The sequence below is a fragment of the Sabethes cyaneus genome, chromosome 1 (genome assembly GCF_943734655.1).
Source record: "Sabethes cyaneus chromosome 1, idSabCyanKW18_F2, whole genome shotgun sequence".
Lineage (NCBI taxonomy): Eukaryota > Metazoa > Arthropoda > Insecta > Diptera > Culicidae > Sabethes > Sabethes cyaneus.
The window spans coordinates 96,032,132-96,050,792 of NC_071353.1; the positions used below are offsets into that span (position 1 = coordinate 96,032,132).

Here is an 18,661-nt window from a genome sequence, read left to right on the forward strand (position 1 = left end):
AGATAAGGCTTTAGCTCTGAACTTTATGGACAAATATTTTCCATTAGAGGAAGTAGATCGTACAAAGATACAGTATACAACTCACAGAGAAATTTTGAACAAAGAAAAGTGGGACGCTTTCCTCGCTACAAAAAAGAAACACTCGGCAGCCGGCTCAGACGGTATATCGTACGAGATAATGAAAATAATCCCTGAAAAATTACAACACCTAATGATCAAAGAGCTGAATACTATTTGGAAAACTGGAGCAATTCCAGAGATCATGAAAACTATTAAAGTAATAGCCATTCCGAAGCCTGGCAAATGTCCAGAATCTATAGAGGGAGTCAGACCACTCTCCATGATCAACTGTCTAAGTAAAACACTAAATGCAGCAATCCTCAATGAATATCAGAGCTTCTTGGAGAAAGAAAAACTGCTCCCAGCATTATCATTCGGGTTTCGCAAGAAACGATCAACTACCGACTGCCTTAATTTTGTATCTAATGAGATTTATCGCATTAAAAGAGCGGGTAAAGTAGCAGCAGCAATTTTTATAGACCTAACAAATGCATTCAATGCAGTGCAAATCGATAAATTAGAAGAAATTCTCTATGTACAAAGAACACCTCCGGAATACATAAGTTATTTCTCTGCCTTCCTTAGAAAAAGAAAAATAAAATTCGCAGTAGGTCAAGAATCCATAGAAAGGACGATTAGCAACGGTCTGCCGCAGGGTGACGTACTATCACCGACTCTGTTTAATATGTACACTAGTAGTCTTCATGAAATAAAAGTCGAAGGAGTCACATTGGTGCAGTACGCGGATGACTTTGGAGTTTTAATAGAGGGAAAAAATCTAGAGGAAGTAAAACAGCGAGCACAAATATTTGTAGATAAATTCGTTTTGGAGACTCAAAGGCTAAACCTTGACATCAATCCCAGCAAAACTAAATCCATGATTTTCCAAGCAAATAATAGGGAACTACAGATCATCGTCAGAGGAGAACAAATAGAAACAGTTAACCATCACAGATATCTGGGTATGCTAATTGATAAATACTTCCGGTTGGGCAGCCACGTACGAGAACTGAAACAAAAAGCAATACAAAGACTCGACATGATAAAAGTAATTAGTGGAACAAGATATGGAGGACATCCGGAAACCCTGAATGTAATATACAACGGACTGATACGAAATTTCTTAGAATACGGAGTAACCATATACAGCTCAACAACAAAAACCAATTTAAACTTTTTAAATGTTATCAATAACCAATGCTTACGCAGAATAACTGGTTGTACAAGAAGCACCCCAATTAATACATTACAAGCCATCGCTGCACAACAACCGATGCAATTTCGAAGGTTTTACGTTGTAGGAAAATACTTGGTTAAAAACAAATATCATAACTCCGTGGTCTGGCACCAACTGGAAAAAAATATTGGCCTACCAGTGGATGAATCGAAGCGACACTCTTATCTGGAGAAAGTTACACAAGAGCATCACCACGTCTTCTGCAATATGACTAAGGAAGTTACATCAAACAACAATTACAACTCGGTTGTAGTCGAAATAGATTTATTAAGCGAAGTGTGGAGCAAACGCGTCACGTCGAGGATTGTGCTAAAACAACTCACGCTGGGACTGATTCATGGTAAATATGCTGGCAGACAAATATTCTACACAGATGCGTCTAAGCAGCACGACATGTGCGGTATAGGAATTTTTCACGCAGAAAGTAACACCAGATTATCCTTAAAGTTAAAAAACACAGTATGCATAATGTCAGCCGAATTGGAAGCGATTCACATTGCACTGCAATTTATTCAAAACAGTTCGATATCAGCTGCGGTTATTATGACAGACTCCAAATCAGGACTGGAAATGGTTAAAAATGCTAAACAAAACAATGTCAGAGACGAAGTGATAGACAGTATACTTCAGATTGCAAGAGAAACAGATACAACATTACAGTGGATACCTGGTCATGTGGACATAAAGGGAAATGAATTAGCAGACACTTTGGCGAAAGCAGCGATACACCAAGAAAGAACAATAAATAATAAAATGCTAATCCACGATGCAGTAGCGTATTTTCGAAATTTGGCAGACGAGCAAACGCAACAATGGTATGTCAACTATACAGCAGAACTGGGTAAGGGAAGAAAATTTTTTGCACTGCAAAACTCTCTTCAAAAAGATCCGTGGCATAAGAAACTACAACTCAATAACGAAGAAACTCGTACCCTAAACAGAATTTTCTCCGGTCACGACTATTCTAAATATGGTTTATATAGAATGAATCTGGAAAGCGATTGCATATGTGACACATGTGACCAAATAGAAGATGCTAAACATCTCATACTGGCATGCACAAAATACACAAATATCAGAAAAAAGTACAACCTAGACGGTATATGTAACATCCAAAAAATATTTGAAACAAAAAATACGGAAATAATGAAAAATGTAACTAAATTTTTGAAGGAAATCGAAAAATCGATATAACCTTGTATATAACGGCAAAATAATAGACAGATCCAAGAGAGGTTAAAGAATAATAGTTGGCGATATAGCGAGTTCATGCTGTGCCATTTTTTGACGTACCTTACGTCATATGTGAATAGCCAAAGGGCTGTCACACACCAGAAGTAAGAAGAAGAAGAAGAAAACAAAATATCATTGATTCTGTTTTCTTTCATTTTGTATTTTTGTTTAAAAAATTCAAACTATAATATTGCATCTTTCATGAGCTGTATTCGAGTGGATCTTTGTTAACTAGAAATATAATCTATGGCTCGACTGTCTCAATCGATGTTTGGCTGTTCCTCCGAATGTGAAGAATTGCTACTTGAACTGATAACAGCTATAAAAGAATTACGAAGCCATACACGCTTTAAAGGAGATTGTTTCGAAGAACAGAAAGTTTTCGATGAATCAATTTGTTATCTCGATTGTCCGCCGGATAAACTGGGGTGGCTGCATCGAAGCATTAAGCGGATTTTTACGCATAGGATCAAAGTACTAGTATACTGTAACAATGATAACTCACGTAATTTATCTTTTATTTTTCAACGCAGAATAATCACGATGTATGGAAAGTCGTAGAGGGTCTGAAGTTTTTAAATCCAGCTATATCATTAATCGTGAGACGCGACATGCTTGATTCAAATATTAATGATAAAGGATTATTATGGATATTTCAATGTGTACAGCAGCGCTGCGTGTCGGAAAACTTGAACTGGCTTATCACCGATAAGGAGCATATGAGCTTATGTTATGAAAATGACGCGTTTCTACGTGATGAAAAATATGCAGATGCGATGATGGTTTGCTTCAACGCATTTGAACGAGGTCAACCTACACTGCTCTCTCAAATCGACCCACAATTGTATAGTCAGAATTCACGGGCATTTGTAAGTATCAAACGTTCAGAGTCCCATCCCAATTTGGTAATGTTGATGGATGTGCCAAATAATAAAGGAGCTTTAAAACGGAGACAGACAATTCATTATGCAAACCGTAATTTTGCTCTGACAAGTGTTATCAAAAGGAAAAAAACATCACAAAGTTTACCAAACATTACAATTCGCGATTATTATCACCGGGGATGCCTGGAGGCAAAATATTCAGTTAGTGAAACATTGCCCGATACCCAGTATACGCCAAGTGTGCCAAAATTTCAGTACTCCGATAACAGGTAATTATCCTTCAGTGATTGCCACATTAGAAGCAATAAATTCATTTTTGTTTGTTATATTTCATTATTTCGCAGCGCGACAAAACCGGCACCGAGTATATTGAATTGTGAAAATATCAAAATTTATACTGAATCAACGAGTTGTAGTCCGGAACAGCAGGGATGTTGGCAAAGGATGAAAAATGAGAAGCAGAGTGATACTAATGGTACACGCTCTGATCTGTTTAGCTTGGCTTCTTTCGGCAGTCCAAGAGTATTACTGAATGAGTTCATTCCGCAATGTGGTGAAAAAATTAATCCTGGTGAAAGCAAAATCGTTGGTAGGGTGTTGAAAGAACTTCCATCTCGCCCTACTCCTGGCCAAAGTTTGACATCTTTTTTAAAAACGGTTTACTTTTCACGCACTAATACTGAATTGGACAGAGAAAATGCTCACTTTAGTCTATCCGAGGCGTTGATAGCAACGTTTGAGCAGCTCAAATGGAACGATAACGAATCTACTCGTTCGGGTAATAGAAAAGAATATCATCAGCGTTCATCAACATCAAACCTTTGGACGTCATACCCAGGTTCGCCGCAATTCAATATAGGGGATAAAATATCAAGCGAATCAGTGCCTAGCGTTAGTCCATCGAATGCTTCCAAAGAAAGTACTTCTACGATGGGTTCTTCATTATCCGATAGTAATAGCAGTGGATCCTGTGAATCATCCTCAAGATATCGGTATAAATCACCGAATACAGAAATTTGTTCATCTGACGTTGAAGAAGACTTGGAAGCAATTGAAGCAAACGAATCTGTAAATAATGTCAAATCATACTCAGCAGAAGGAGTAGCGCTTAGTTTACTCTCGAAATTCAACGAAAAGCAACTACCATCAGCATGTGATTTGTTGTGGTTGGTTTCCGAGCAGGATGCCCCGCAGCAAATTTTGCCAATGCCCAAAGACGGCCAAATTGTGAATCCGGACGAACAAAGCGGGTTGAACACAATCATTCGTGGAACAAGGGAGTGGGCTCCGCCCAGGCCCCAAATTATATTCACCTACAGTAATCCACTGCCAGAGTAAGTATCGCTATCAACATGTAATTCAATTTGCATAAATTTATCAGTTCATGTTTTCTTATTTTGGTTATTCGGAATATAATATGGTAAGCATATAATCCATCATGGCAACTTCTGTATGGCGTAGACTAATATATAATTCTCTTGAATAGTCTTGTGAGCTATGACGATTAACACCGGTTTATAAGTGAAACAGATCATGTAATATGAGCTTTGGGTTGCTTTTTACTAACCATCAGTACCAAAAGTGCTCGCAGCTCGTAGTTTATGCCATTGAGTCACTTTTCTTGTCCGCCAGAAATAGCTTGCCAAATAGGGTTGCCAAGTCTGAAAATTACAAAAACCGACCGGTCGGTCCTGCCTTCAAAAAAAGCAAGGGGGGGGGGGGTGTGGCAGCATATTATAGGATTTATCTGTAATGTGTAATATGCGTTAGACAGTTCCCCGTGTAAATTATTAAAGATAGCTAGTTTTTGAGTGACAACTACTTGCTTCTGGCGCTAGTGGACAATTTAATGTATATTACCGCAAGAAGCAAGGTATTATCACTGCAAAACTAGCTATCTTCAAAGATTTACTGTTCAGGATTGGTAATAAACTTATCAGAAAATTTAACAAGCCAGGCAAAAAGTACAAATCCGGCTTCATACGTCGGAAAACCGGCCTTTTGCTGGATTGACCGGCCACCGGCTTTGCAAGTGAAAAACCGGCCGGGCCGGCCAAAAACCGGCCACTTGGCAACCCTATTGCCAAACCTGCTACAGGTGCTACAAGTCTCGCTTTGTATCTGCTGACATTACCAGATTCATTTCGCTTTATTTTGTACTCACATGCTCCTAACTGCTTTCCTTCCCGGGGGTAGTGGTATTAATTCCCAAGTAGCGTTATCAGCGTAGCTCTTCGTTTCCGCTTCCATAGTTTCTTATCATGCGGCCGAGTTCTTCGATGTTCTTGCTTCGTTCAAAGTGTGTGGTTCCAATTCTGCTTTTTCTCGTACCATATTTGCTTGATCACGGAAATGCTCTGGTAGATTCCCCTCCGTTGGCCTGAAAATACTCTTCCTCTGAAAAACCATCGAATATCGGTTCACTACTGAATTCACCAAATCTCTGGCGCGTTTGGTCTGGTGCATGAACAAAAGCATGCAAACCAAATACTCTCAAATGCTCGTACTCGGGTTTTGTTCATACGGGTTATAATCTATGGCATCTGTAAGAAGGCGATTCAACAAGTGATTGGCACATGGAACAACTTCTGTCCTGTATTTTTCTGTGTTTTGGCCTGGGATAGCAAACACATCATCTCCAAGAGAGAACAATTTTTGCGTTTTTCCGTCCCATTCTGCTGGGGGCAGCAGGGGCTGTTCACGGTTTCATAATTCCAGGCTTCTTCATAAATGTTAGCAGCTCAGTACAGCTATACTCGCTGCCTCCATTGCTACGCAATATTTGGGGCTTGCGTCAAGAAACATGTATGCCAAGTTTGGTCGATACCATTTCGCAGGGGTGACCCAACTGAAGGAAAGTAATAGAGGTCAGTAGATCTAGGATAATAAATAAACCTAGATAGAGGTGATCTCTACGGGGGGCTGCCCCACCCCTACCCTCCCCCGCAGTGGCCGGGGCTTCCGACGGCAGGTTGTCGGCAACACTCGCGGCCTGTGGCCGTCTCGTGCTCAATTATCTAATCTTACTATTGATAGTTTTTGGTGGTCTTGTTATTGAATAATGTTTTATGAAAGAGTCTAAAATTTCTCGAGTTCGATTAGTTTTTGAGTTACACAAAAATTCCTGTTTTATTTGAATGAGAGTGCTTATCCCCCTACCACAGGGGCGAGGGGTCTCAAACCATCATAAAAAATTCTTGCCTCCAAAACCCCCCACATGCCAAATTTGGTTCCATTTGCTTGATTAGTTCGCTAGTTATGAGGATATTTGTATTTCATTTGTGTAGGAGCCCCCCTCCTAAATAGGAGGAGATATAATTCCCCTCCTAAACAGAGGAGGGGTCTCAATTCACCATAGAAAAATAATGTCTAAAAGCACCCACATGCTAAATTTGGTTCCATTTGCTTGATTAGTTCTGGAGTTATGAGGAAACTTGTATTTCATTTGTATGGGAGCCCCCCCCCCTCTTAGTGGGGCTAGGGGTCTCTAACCCTCATAAGAACCTTCCCTGGCCCCAAAAACGCCCATATGCAAATTTTCACGTCGATCGGTTCAGATGTTTTCGATTGTATAAGGAACATACGGGCAGACAGACAGAAATCCATTTTTATAGGTATAGATTTGTATGGGAGCCCTCCTTCTTAGTGGGGAAGGGGTCTCTAACCATCATAAGAACCTTCCCGGCCTTAAAAACCTGTACATGCAAATTTTCACGCCGATCGGTTCAGTAGTTTTCGATTCTATAAGGAACATACGGACAGACAGACAGAAATCCATTTTTATAGGTATAGATTTTAATATTAACTACATAGTTGAATGAATGCTAGATGAAAGACAGATATAGTTCAGATCAATAAGTTATGACTATTACTAATATCTAAGCAGTTTTTGCTGCAAAAATCAAATCTCCGGTTGCTATTGTCTAACATGTAATTTTTTTATTTAAAACACATTCGTGAACCAGCTTTAAAAACTTCAGCAACTTGCTAAAATTTTTACTTGCCGTTTATCGTCATATGCCCTTATCCCATATAATTACTGGTCAAGTAAACTTAATCCACCTCTCCCTATGTATATATGTACCTACTCATGATTCGTTTTGCACTATAGTATTTTTTATTTATTAATTTTAGTCGGCGAACCCAAATGGCGAAGCAAAATTTTCGATGTGCTGGATGTGGTATGAAGGTAGCCCCAGCTTATTCTAGTCGATTCCGATACTGTCATTACTTGGGCAAATACAACTGCTCCGGTTGCCATAAAAATCAAATGTCAGCAATCCCGGCAAAAATTATCGAAAGGTAATATGTCTTTATTAATAAACTATACCATTAAATCTTAAGTTATTAAAAATAATAAAATATTTTTATAGGTGGGATTTTACATTTTATCCCGTAAGTAGTTTCTCATATCATTTACTAAGTGATATTGCCGCGTGTCCACTTTACCGAATCAATCATCTCAACCCGAAGCTATACGAGAAAGTTCGAATTTTGTATGCAGCTCGAATCTTAAGAATAAACTTGAAATACATTCGAGATTTTATTGTCAACTGTCGCTTTGCAGACGAGTAAGTAATTTGATCATATTGCATGTTAGGCTCTCAGCCAAATCGTTCCGTTCAAAAAACTAGTCAATGCATTCTCAATGTATGTTGTATCGTAACTTGACATCGTCAATTGTATAATACTATACAATCATCTTTATTCTGTTTGGTTATTATTTCGCAGCATAAAATTATTGTTTAATACAATATCTGATCATCTAACAGTAGATATAGATTGTTGGTCCATGGCAGATTTTATTTCCGTTAGAAATGGCTCGTTTCAAAAAGAAAAAACTGACTTAATTAGGCGTTGCGAGAAGCATATATTCGAATGTGAGGTGAGTAGTATGCCATAAAATTCTTAAAATATTTATGATATAGTTGAATTCATCACTTCAGCTTTGCATAGCGCATGGATTTTTGTGCGAAAACTGTGATCGCAAGGAGATAATATTTCCTTGGCAGAAACGTATAGTCAAATGCAGTAAATGCGGCGCATGCTTTCACGAAGTATGCTGGCTCTCGAACTGTGTTAAGTGTGATCGCCTACTGAAGCGTCGATCATCGAAAAAGTAGGATAGAGTCTAGAGTGTTATGAGGACTGTAAAATTTCTAGTTATTTTATGATCATTATTTTATAAACAATCAGAGACGAGGAAAAATATGCTTGTACTGCACATATATCCGAAAATCCACAAACGGTAAGGCTTGGCTGTCCAACGTACCCAAGCATCACATCTTCATTGACTTTAAAGCAGCATACGATCGAGACCAGCATGTCAGATAATGGGTTTAGGGTTTAGATAATGGGCACGAAAATGGGTTTAGGGGCAAACTGACGCAAATGACCCGGGTTACATTGGATCGAGTGATGTGTTTCGTGCGCATCTCGAGGACACTCCAATTCCTTCGAAACGCGGCGAGGGTCCAGACAAGATGATGGCTTATCCTGCATGCTGTTCAATATTGCTCTTGAGGGTGTGATTTGACGAGCGGACGTCGAAATGAGCGGCAAGATTTGCACGATAGGTAGTCTACTCCTACAACACTTCGCAGATGATGTTGTTATCATAGCCAGGTACAATGCGCGACGACGGAGCCCATCTACGCCAGACAGAAAGCGGAGTCTTTGAGGATAGCGCTACAAATAAATGCGTCGAAGACCAAATATAACATCTAAGAAGTAGGAAAAAACTGTATGCTAGACTGTATGCATTGTTCTTGGTTGTGTGTGTTGCTACATTTTCTCATAGATTACCGTGACTGCTGGTAATTCCGCGCACTTAAGGCGCAGACAATGTTATGATCTGTGTAAAAAAATCAAATGGTGAGTTAGAATAACAATAACTTCACCATCGGATAGAATTTTTAGTCCTTTTTATGAGAAAAATATGACAGTTGGTGTAAAGTTCCAATAAACAAGAAAAAAATGCTTCAGCCGGTTACGTGTCAGTGCACATAATTCCGCACACTAATTTATGACTTGATTATAATTCCGCTCAGACGCGTACATAATTCCGCGCACTATATTTTCATCGTAATAATCACAGACACAAAGTCCAAAAAAACCCATAGGCAAAATTAGTCTAAAATTGAAACGAGTACGTTTTAGGTCCGGACTTCTGGTAGGAACTGGAACCATAGACAAACAGATTTAGCAACACAAACAAGCATGTACATAACATCTTGGAGCATAATAAGAAAGAGTGCTAATAATAACACATGGCAACAACTAAATAAAAAATGGACTGCACTCATCAACGGTAATAGATTAAAACTGCATAAAACCGGAAAATGGCTGAAGCTAAAATGTTTGGACAAATTTACTTGAATAGCCTCTAGGCAGTAGATACATTACACGATATCGCTACATTTTAAAATTAGCTTAGCGATAATAATTATATTGATGACTAAAATTTGCTTCTTTATTTTTCTGTCACACATATTTACAATTGTTGAAAAGGTATCGCGTTCAGCGTAATTCGATAGTTTAGAGTTTTATTCTCGTTTGTGATCCTGAAATTACGCCATTTCACATTGGTCCAAAACTAAAAAAACGTGCGCACATCAATTTTACGTAGGAAAAGTGTTTGTGAAACCTTTGCAAGTGTTGCTTAAAATTGAAAGCTCTATTCTTTGGTGGAATTCAACTTTTGATTAATCCCCCTAAAAGTAAAATAAAAAATTTATTTTTCGTCATTTTCCATATAACACATTGATGTGTTCTGCAAAGTTTTAGAGCATATTATTATAAGAAATTTTGCTGAAGACAGTAACCTTCTATGTCTTTAGCGAAGATAAAAAATCCGAAGATTGAAAAAATCGTTAAACTCTGTTTTATCTCTTTTTGTAATTGTTGTATGACTTTTTCATGTTTTACAAAGTTGTACAAATGGTAAAAATACACTACTATGCCAAATATAGTATACCTCTATGGCGGCATCCATTTAGTACGCCACGCAAATTTCGACCAAAAACATCCCCTACTCTCCCCTTTGTAGAATTTCAATATAAAATAAACCAATTTCGACCCCGATTTACTCAACTAGTATGTATCGGCAGACGGTTACGAATGAAACCTTCTGGATTGTGTAGCATTTTTCATGTAGTTTCTAGTTCATGTAATTACTAAGCTGCCGGCTGCCGATAGTTAGGTAATTCGGGGTCAAAATTGGGGAATTTTTTATATTAAAAGTTCTACAGTTCCTAAACAAGCAACCACATAGTTATACAATATTTAGCAAAGTTGTGTATTTTTCCTATTTGTACAACTTTATAGAACATGGAAAAATCATACAACAACTACAGAAAGAGCTAAAATAGAAAAATTGATTTTAACGATTTTTATATGAGAAGTAGATTGTTTTTTATCTTCGCTGAAGAGATAGAAGATTACTGTCTTCAACAAAATTTCTCATAATAATATGCTCTAAAACTTCGCAGAATACATCAGTGTGTTATATTGAAACTGCAGAAAACTGAGTTTTTCATTTCACTTGTAGGGGGATTAATCAAAAATTGAATTCCACCAAACGAAAGATCTTTTAATCTAAAGAAACTGTTGCAAAGGTTCCACAAACCTAAAACCAAGATTTCCTACTCAAAACTCTAGTGGGAACGTTTTGGTTCACTGATTTTGGATCACTGTGCATTTGGTGCTTTTCATTCCGTAAGTTACTGACCGGAATCCTGGTCATTTTCGCAGATTTCCGTACTGAACAACCTTATTTGACTTTCTTCAACGTATCTACAAAGTTTTCTGTAGAGTAATGCATATTCTGCTATCCGTTTTCCCCGATATGATCCTGCTACATCCGCGCGGAATTATAAACAACACTAATTTATCTGCTCTTAATTCCGCTCACAACAAATCTTTAAACAAAACAAACAGAAAAATGAGATATTCATAACTATTTCTATAAAACAGTTAAGTGTACATCTATGTACCTTTACTTACTTACTTAATCAGCTCCAGGCCGTGGTTTCCTCTGCTGTACGAAGAAGTCGTCTCCATTCTACTCGATCCATGGCCGCAATTCGCCAGCCACGTAGTCTACGTAGGGTACGCAGGTCGTCTTCCACTTGATCGATCCATCTTGCTCGCTGCGCGCCCCGCCGTCTCGTTCCAGTCGGATCGTTATTGAGAACTTGTTTAACCGGGCAGTCGTCCGACATCCTCACGACATGCCCAGCCCATCGCAGGCGACCGATTTTTGCGGTGTGGGCGATGGGTGGTTCCCTAAGCAGCTGATGCAATTCATGGTTCATTCGCCTCCTCCACGTTCCGTCTTCCATCTGCACTCCGCCGTAGATGGTGCGCAACACCTTCCGTTCGAAAACACTAAGGGCGCGTTGGTCCTCCACGAGCATAGTCCATGTCTCATGGCCGTAAAGGACTACCGGTCTAATCAGCGTCTTGTAGATTGTCAACTTCGTGCGGTGGCGAATTTTGTTCGATCGCAGCGTCCTACGGAGTCCAAAGTAGGCACGATTTCCTGCCATAATGCGTCTTTGTATTTCTCTGCTGGTGTCGTTGTCTGCGGTAACCAGTGAGCCCAGATACACGAACTCTTCTACCACCTCGATTTCATCACCGTCTAAATGAATCCGGGGAGGGAGGTCAGCATTCACTTCTTTAGAATCTCTTCCTTTCATGCATTTTGTTTTCGATACATTAATGACAAGTCCTATCCGTTTGGCTTCAGCTTTCAGTCCGATGTACGTTTCCGCCATCTTCTCAAAGGTACGTGTAATGATGTCAACGTCGTCAGCGAAACCAAGAAGCTGGACGGACTTCGTGTATATCGTGCCACTCGTGTCTATACCCGCTCTTCTTATCACACCCTCCAAAGCGATGTTAAACAGCAAACAGGAAAGTCCATCACCTTGCCGTAACCCTCTTCGAGATCCAAAGGGACTCGAGACTGCCCTGATACTTGAACAACACACATTACTCGATCCATCGTCGCCTTGACCAATCGCGTTAGTTTATCCGGGAATCCGTAGTAGTGCATAATCTGCCATAGCTGATCTCGATCGATCGTGTCGTACGCCGATTTGAAGTCGATGAATAAATGATGCGTGGGCACGTTGTATTCGCGACATTTCTGCAACACTTGCCGAAGCGCGAAAATTTGGTTCGTGGTGGCACGGGCACCCATGAATCCCGCTTGATATTGCCCCACGAACTCCTTTGCAAATGGTGATAGTCGACGACATAAAAGTTGGGAGAGTGCCTTGTAGGCGGCGTTCAACAGTGTGATTGCGCGGTAATTGCAACAATCCAACTTGTCGCCCTTTTTGTAAATCGAACACACGATGCCTTCTGTCCACTCCTCCGGTAGTAGCTCATCCTCCCAAATCTTGACAATGACCCAGTGCAGCGCTCTAGCCAGTGCGTCACCACCGTATTTCAAGAGCTCGCCGGGTCTTCTGCACGTGCTCCAAGATCTATTGCCATATCGTCACCTCCATGTTCAGCTACATCGCTGTTAAGGTGCTCGTCATAATACTGCTTCCACCTCTCGATCACCTCACGTTCGTTCGTGAGAAGATTACCGTCTGAGTCTCGACACATATCGGCCTGCGGCACATGGCCTTTGCGCGAACGGTTTAACTTCTCGTAGAACCTCCGTTTATCGTTAGCACGGTACAGTTCTTCCATCGCCTCGCGATCCCGATCTTCCTGTTGGCACTTTTTCCTCCGGAAGACCGAGTTTTGCCTGTTCCGTGCTTGTTTATATCGATCCACATTCGCCCTCGTACGGTGTTGCAGCATTCTCGCACGTGCTGCATTCTTCTCCTGCACTAATTGCTCGCATTCGCCGTCGAACCAATCGTTTCTTCGGTTCGGATTCATTGTACCTAGTACCGCTAGAGCAGTGCTACCGATGGCGGTCTTACCCAAGTAACAATTTCTGGCTGATCAAACGCTTTTATAGCTGATTTTATTCAACCTGTGACTGAATTATGGTTTAGGTTTAGAAATAAAAACCTTTTTTCAGCCCCTAAACATCTAAATCTGGTGATTTTATCAAGCTTCAGACTTGTTAAAAGCCGCTTTCGAAGCTGCGATGAAGCTTAATAGAGTTTTTTGCGCGCTTTTAAATAGCCAATTTGCGCAATGCTGTCAATTCTATTTTTAGAACGAGAAATAGTTTTGCAGCATGCTCTTCCAGCCGCTTAATCAACGATTCATCAACCTTTAAAAAATCTATTTTTAAATTTTAAAAAATGGAACGCGTCATTTTTTTATTTTGCCGTGCACATTGTCGAGCGCGATATTTTTAATTTCGAATAACTTTAATTCGTATAAGTAAGCTAACTAATTAAAAATGCATGTCTTTTTTTCCGGGAATTGAACCCGCCATCTTTTGATCCATAAGCACTCACCGTATGATCCGCCCCATTTGCATCTGCAGAACAGACAGTGAAAATATCTTTACACCTGAAGCCTAGCCCGCCTAGCGTGAAGCAGTCGATAATGTCGATAACTGACAAACTTTTGCTGTCAGCCGAATTGCGAAATTCTATGATCTGACAGTATGTGTGCTGTGAGCCGAAAGAAAACTTGGTAGAAGTTTATAAAGCCACTTTAACACCCTTAAGCAGCCTTCAAGTAGTTTGAAAGCTGCGAGTCTAATGAAAGCTCCCACTCTACACTTTAACACCTTTAAGCAGCCGTAAGACGGTTTGATGTTTATGGCTGTTTAGAAGCAGATTGTTTAGCAAAAAAAATCCGCTATTAAGCTTTTTTATCAGCTTTTGGGAGAGAACTGGTTTGAAAAACTTAAAGCAGCTTGCACATCGCTTATTTAAACACCATTTGAGCGCTTACTTTATGCAGCTTTGATCGCTTTAAACCAACCCGTAAACAGCCATTGCTCTTGCAATTCAGCTATCATTGTTACTTGGGTAATGCCTTTCCAACCATCTTCAAGAGTTGCTGCGCCAAGTTGCTCTTCCGTTGGTAGCGCTTCTTCCAGTTGCCGCGCGTATTCCTGGGCAACTCCGGTGACTCGTAGCTGCTCGATGTTGTGTCGCGGCGTACGACTTCGACGCGTGTTATGCACCGTCGAGAGTTTTGAGCGCATGCAGACTACAACTAGGAAATGATCCGAATCTATATTCGCACTGCGGTAGGTGCGAACGTTTATAACATCAGAGAAGAATTTGCCGTCGATTAGAATATGGTCAATTTGGTTTTCTATTCGTTGGTCTGGTGATCTCCAGGTGGCCTTGTGGATATCTTTGCGGGGGAAGAAGGTACTTCGGACTACCATTCCGCGGGAAGCTGCAAAATTTACGCATCGTTGGCCGTTGTCGTTCGTTGCGGCATGCAGGCTGTTTGGCCCGATTACCGGTCTATATATAGCTTCCCGTCCTACCTGCGCGTTCCTGTCACCGACGACGATTTTCACGTCCCGTCGCGGACAGCCATCATACACCTGCTCCAGCTGCGTGTAGAACGCCTCCTTCTCGTCATCGGGTCTTCCTTCGTGTGGGCAATGCACATTGATGATACTGTAATTGAAGAAGCGGCCCTTAATCCTCAACTTGCACATCCTTGCGTTGATCGGTTGCCAACCAATCACACGCTAGCGCATCTTTCCCAGCACTATAAAGCCGGCTCCCAGCTCGTTGGTGGTGCCACAGCTCTGGTAGAAAGTAGCCGCTCGATGCCCGCTTTTCCATACCTTCTGTCCTGTCCAGCAAAGTTCCTGCAGTGCTACGACTTCAAAGTTTCGGGGATGTAATTCATCATATATTATCCTATCGCAACCCGGGAAGCCGAGCGATTTGCAATTCCATGTCCCGAGTTTCCAATCGTAGTCCTTATTTCGTCGCGTGGGTCGACGCCGATTGTTCCGATGCCTATTTTCTTCTTCGTTGTCGGTAACTTTTAGTTTTCCAGGGCGGCTTGTTGGGCCTGCCGCTAACCCCCTGTCTCGCCGGAGGACCATCGTGCACAGCACTGTTTAGAGTCCCTGCTGGCATAAGGACGAGTATAATAATCAGCCGCCCCTAACATGGAGAATAGACGCTGTTTGAGCCGCACCTCCTTGGTGAACAGACGCTCGTGTTTGACGAAGCATTTCCTCTACCGCCATGCTATGGTTACCGCGCCAGTATTCGCGTCGCACCTCCTCACTTCGCTATTGTCAGATTGACAACATTGCCCAGGCTACGCCGCATTTGGTATCATATGACTCGTGGAGGCGTGAGGCGGGAGCTTGTGAGGACCAGAGCTGTGTTTGACGCTCCTTCCAGGTTGTCAACTCACCATTTGAAGCCCATCTATGTACATCTATGTACCTATGTAGCAGAAATTCATCATTAAAAATACTTTTTGGAGCGAAAAAAACCTTCCGATAATTTAGGCCTCCGCTTAGAACAATTGTTAACAAAACATTCGGAAATCACGTTTTGGTCAGCGTGCAGTGAAATGGCCTTTGGTTTGGCCAGACGAACGAAGCAAAAGTTGTCAGTTTTTAACAAAAACATTAAAGGAACATGGTATTCCATGATAGTATACTTATTAATGACGTTTTAGTGAAATTTACTGTTGAAAAATAGATTTTTAGGATGAGTGCGCGGAATAATGTGCTGCGCGGAATTACCCGCAGGCACGGTACCATTAGTATTGAATTGTTTTTTGATTGGACGTGTAATTTCAAAGTTATGATCAATCGTGGACAACACATTATTTAAAATTTACGATAATTTATAACGACTTTAACAAAGATAATATAGCTAGTTTTTAGCATTTTGGCATCAAATGGAAGGCTTTAACACTGTGCAAAATTTCATAGGGATTGATTGAACCAGCCAAAAAATATTTGTTACTAGCTGACCCGACAAACTTCGTATTGCCACAAATTAAACTGTGCTGTACATAAATCGTGAAACTCAGATGAGCGTTGTCACAATCTCGAGTTTTGCAAATTTCTGAAAAGTTTAACCTTAGATGATTAATTTTGGCAATTAGGGTAACCAACTTATTTTGGACCCTATCAGAAGCTGTGCATAATTTTTACACTTCCATTTGATTTTACTGTAAGTGTCCAAATTATGTACAGCTGCTGATGGGGTCCAAAATACGTTGATTGCCCTACGTGTCTATGAAAGCATGGAAAGTTTAATATACAATTTTTTTTCTCACAGTTAAGTAGAAAACAACACCCCGCTTTGCTTAGCCGGATAAAATAATGCGGATAGCATTTCAATATACGCCGTGGTTGTATAACATTTCACCGACTACCATTTTGCGGAAAACGAATTCTCGGTTGACCATAACGCGGAATATAATGTTTCGCGGTATACCATTTCCTTTTCGCGGAATGTACCATTTCACTGAAAACCTTTTCGCGGAAAGTACCATTTCGCAGGGGTGATCCAGCTGAAGAAAAGTAATAGAGGTTAGTAGACCTGACTGCTGACTGTCTCGCCCTGAATCATGTAATGTTACTATAGGTAGTTTTTGGTGGTCTTGTTATTGACTAATGTTTTATGGATGAGTTTAAAATTTCTCGAGTTCGATTTATTTTTGAGTTACGCAAAAATTTCTGTTCCATTTGTATGAGAATCGCCCTCCCCCCGCACCACAGAGTAAAATAAACCCCACATGCCACAGTTTGGTTCCATTTGCTTTTTAGTTTCTCGAATTAAGAGGAAATTTGTATTTCATTTGTATGGGAGCATGCATGAAAACAAAGTCACTGAAAACCAAGTGCGGGTAAATCAGACTTTTAAATAATATCAACTTTGTTGCTGAATTCCGAAAATCGGCTTTAAAATGCAGTATTCTTAATGAGGCGTATTCTTTTCCACACTGTTAGTGTTTTAAGGAGGGACCCTACTCTGGAAAGTTGAAAAAATCGAATTTTATTTTTTTTGCATTTTCGAGACGCTTACACCTTCTGAAATGTCATGCCAAAAGGATTTTTTAATACATATCTGATCTCGTTGAAAACTTATGGCAAATATTGTGAAGTCACCTCAAGCAAAGTCCATTGCTGTACGAAACTTTGAACGCGTTTTCCCCAAAACCATTTTTCTTTAGCTGGCGGTACGTGTATCTCAGAATCTAGTGGACCGATATGGCTGAAATTTTTTTTCAGCATGTAAAAATGAATTATCTAAATTGTTACGTAGCCGTTTTTTGATATCTCAATTTTTAATTTTTTATGAGCTTTTACTTGGCGATTTTTGATGAAAAACACCTTTCTTTTGGAGAAATTGCCGCCATTTTGGTAATTTTTCGAATTTTCAAAAACCGCTACGTAACAATTTAGGTATTAACCTAAAGCTTCAAAATCATCCTTGAAATCCGTACTACGACACTCCGTTGGTTCCCGGCACGTACCGCCAGCAAGAAACTATTTTCTAGAGGGCACTAACGCGCCCACCTGCCACCAGCATAATAATCACTATTCTGGTATCCAAACAATACAAAATATATCTTCAAATATACCTTTACCAATAACAAAAAATCAGAGAGGTTGTGTACAAGACACGACCGCATATACAGGTGACGCAGGACTACGTAAGTATCTTTGTAGTGATAGTAGCATGTATTCATGCTTGTAATCATTCGATTTTTCATGTATACATGCTATATGCAACATATATACATGCTACATGCGTTGTATGTAACATTTGAGTGGGTCAGAAGGAAAGGGGTGTAAGTGACAAAAAGTAAATTTCGAGAAAATCAGATCCAAAGTTAACATCGTCTAGAAAATTCGTCAGATTATATAATAGAAAACTAAGGACGCACTATGGTTGTGTTAGCTTTACTTTATTAAATTCTATTGAAATCTTGGAAAACCATTTTGATTTTCGGGATTTATAAGATAGTTTTGAAAATGTTATTTGCACTTACACTCCTTTCCTTCTCAGTTATGCACTTGTACTCCTTTCATTCCTTCAAGCGATTATAGGGAATTACTACTTGGAGTGAAAAGGGTGCAAGTGCAAATCTTGGAATCATATTACAATCATCTTCATTGAAAGGTAGATTAGCGGGCAGGCAGCAGTAGTTCAGGATTTTCTCGCTACGTGGCGCTAGTGCAGAGTGCAATATTCTTGTATAGGCTGTATCTTACGCTACTGACTATTTAGAAAGTTGCAGTCTTCGGGAAGGTTGTTCAAATGACTATCATCTCGGAAATGACACTGAAAATAGTTCAGAATATTCT

General features: G+C 40.1%; 1 protein-coding gene across 1 annotated transcript; it reads left to right on the forward strand.

Annotated features, from left to right (window-relative positions):
• The first annotated feature begins 2,732 nt into the window (after nt 1–2,732).
• Nucleotides 2,733–8,578, forward strand: LOC128740155 (run domain Beclin-1-interacting and cysteine-rich domain-containing protein). Its single transcript, XM_053835684.1, has 7 exons — nt 2,733–3,004; nt 3,064–3,683; nt 3,759–4,748; nt 7,549–7,716; nt 7,788–7,985; nt 8,146–8,299; nt 8,361–8,578. The coding sequence occupies exons 1-7, from the start codon at nt 2,777–2,779 to the stop codon at nt 8,535–8,537; spliced, it is 2,535 nt and encodes an 844-aa protein (XP_053691659.1). The 5' UTR covers nt 2,733–2,776; the 3' UTR covers nt 8,538–8,578.
• The last annotated feature ends 10,083 nt before the right edge of the window (nt 8,579–18,661 follow it).

Coding starts and splice junctions, on each gene's coding strand:
- LOC128740155 (XM_053835684.1), top strand. CDS start 2,777: ATGGCTCGACTGTCTCAATCGATGTTTGGCTGTTCCTCCGAATGTGAA. Junction 3,005..3,063: donor TTTTTACGCATAGGATCAAA/GTACTAGTATAC, acceptor TTTTCAACGCAG/AATAATCACGATGTATGGAA. Junction 8,300..8,360: donor AGCATATATTCGAATGTGAG/GTGAGTAGTATG, acceptor TCATCACTTCAG/CTTTGCATAGCGCATGGATT.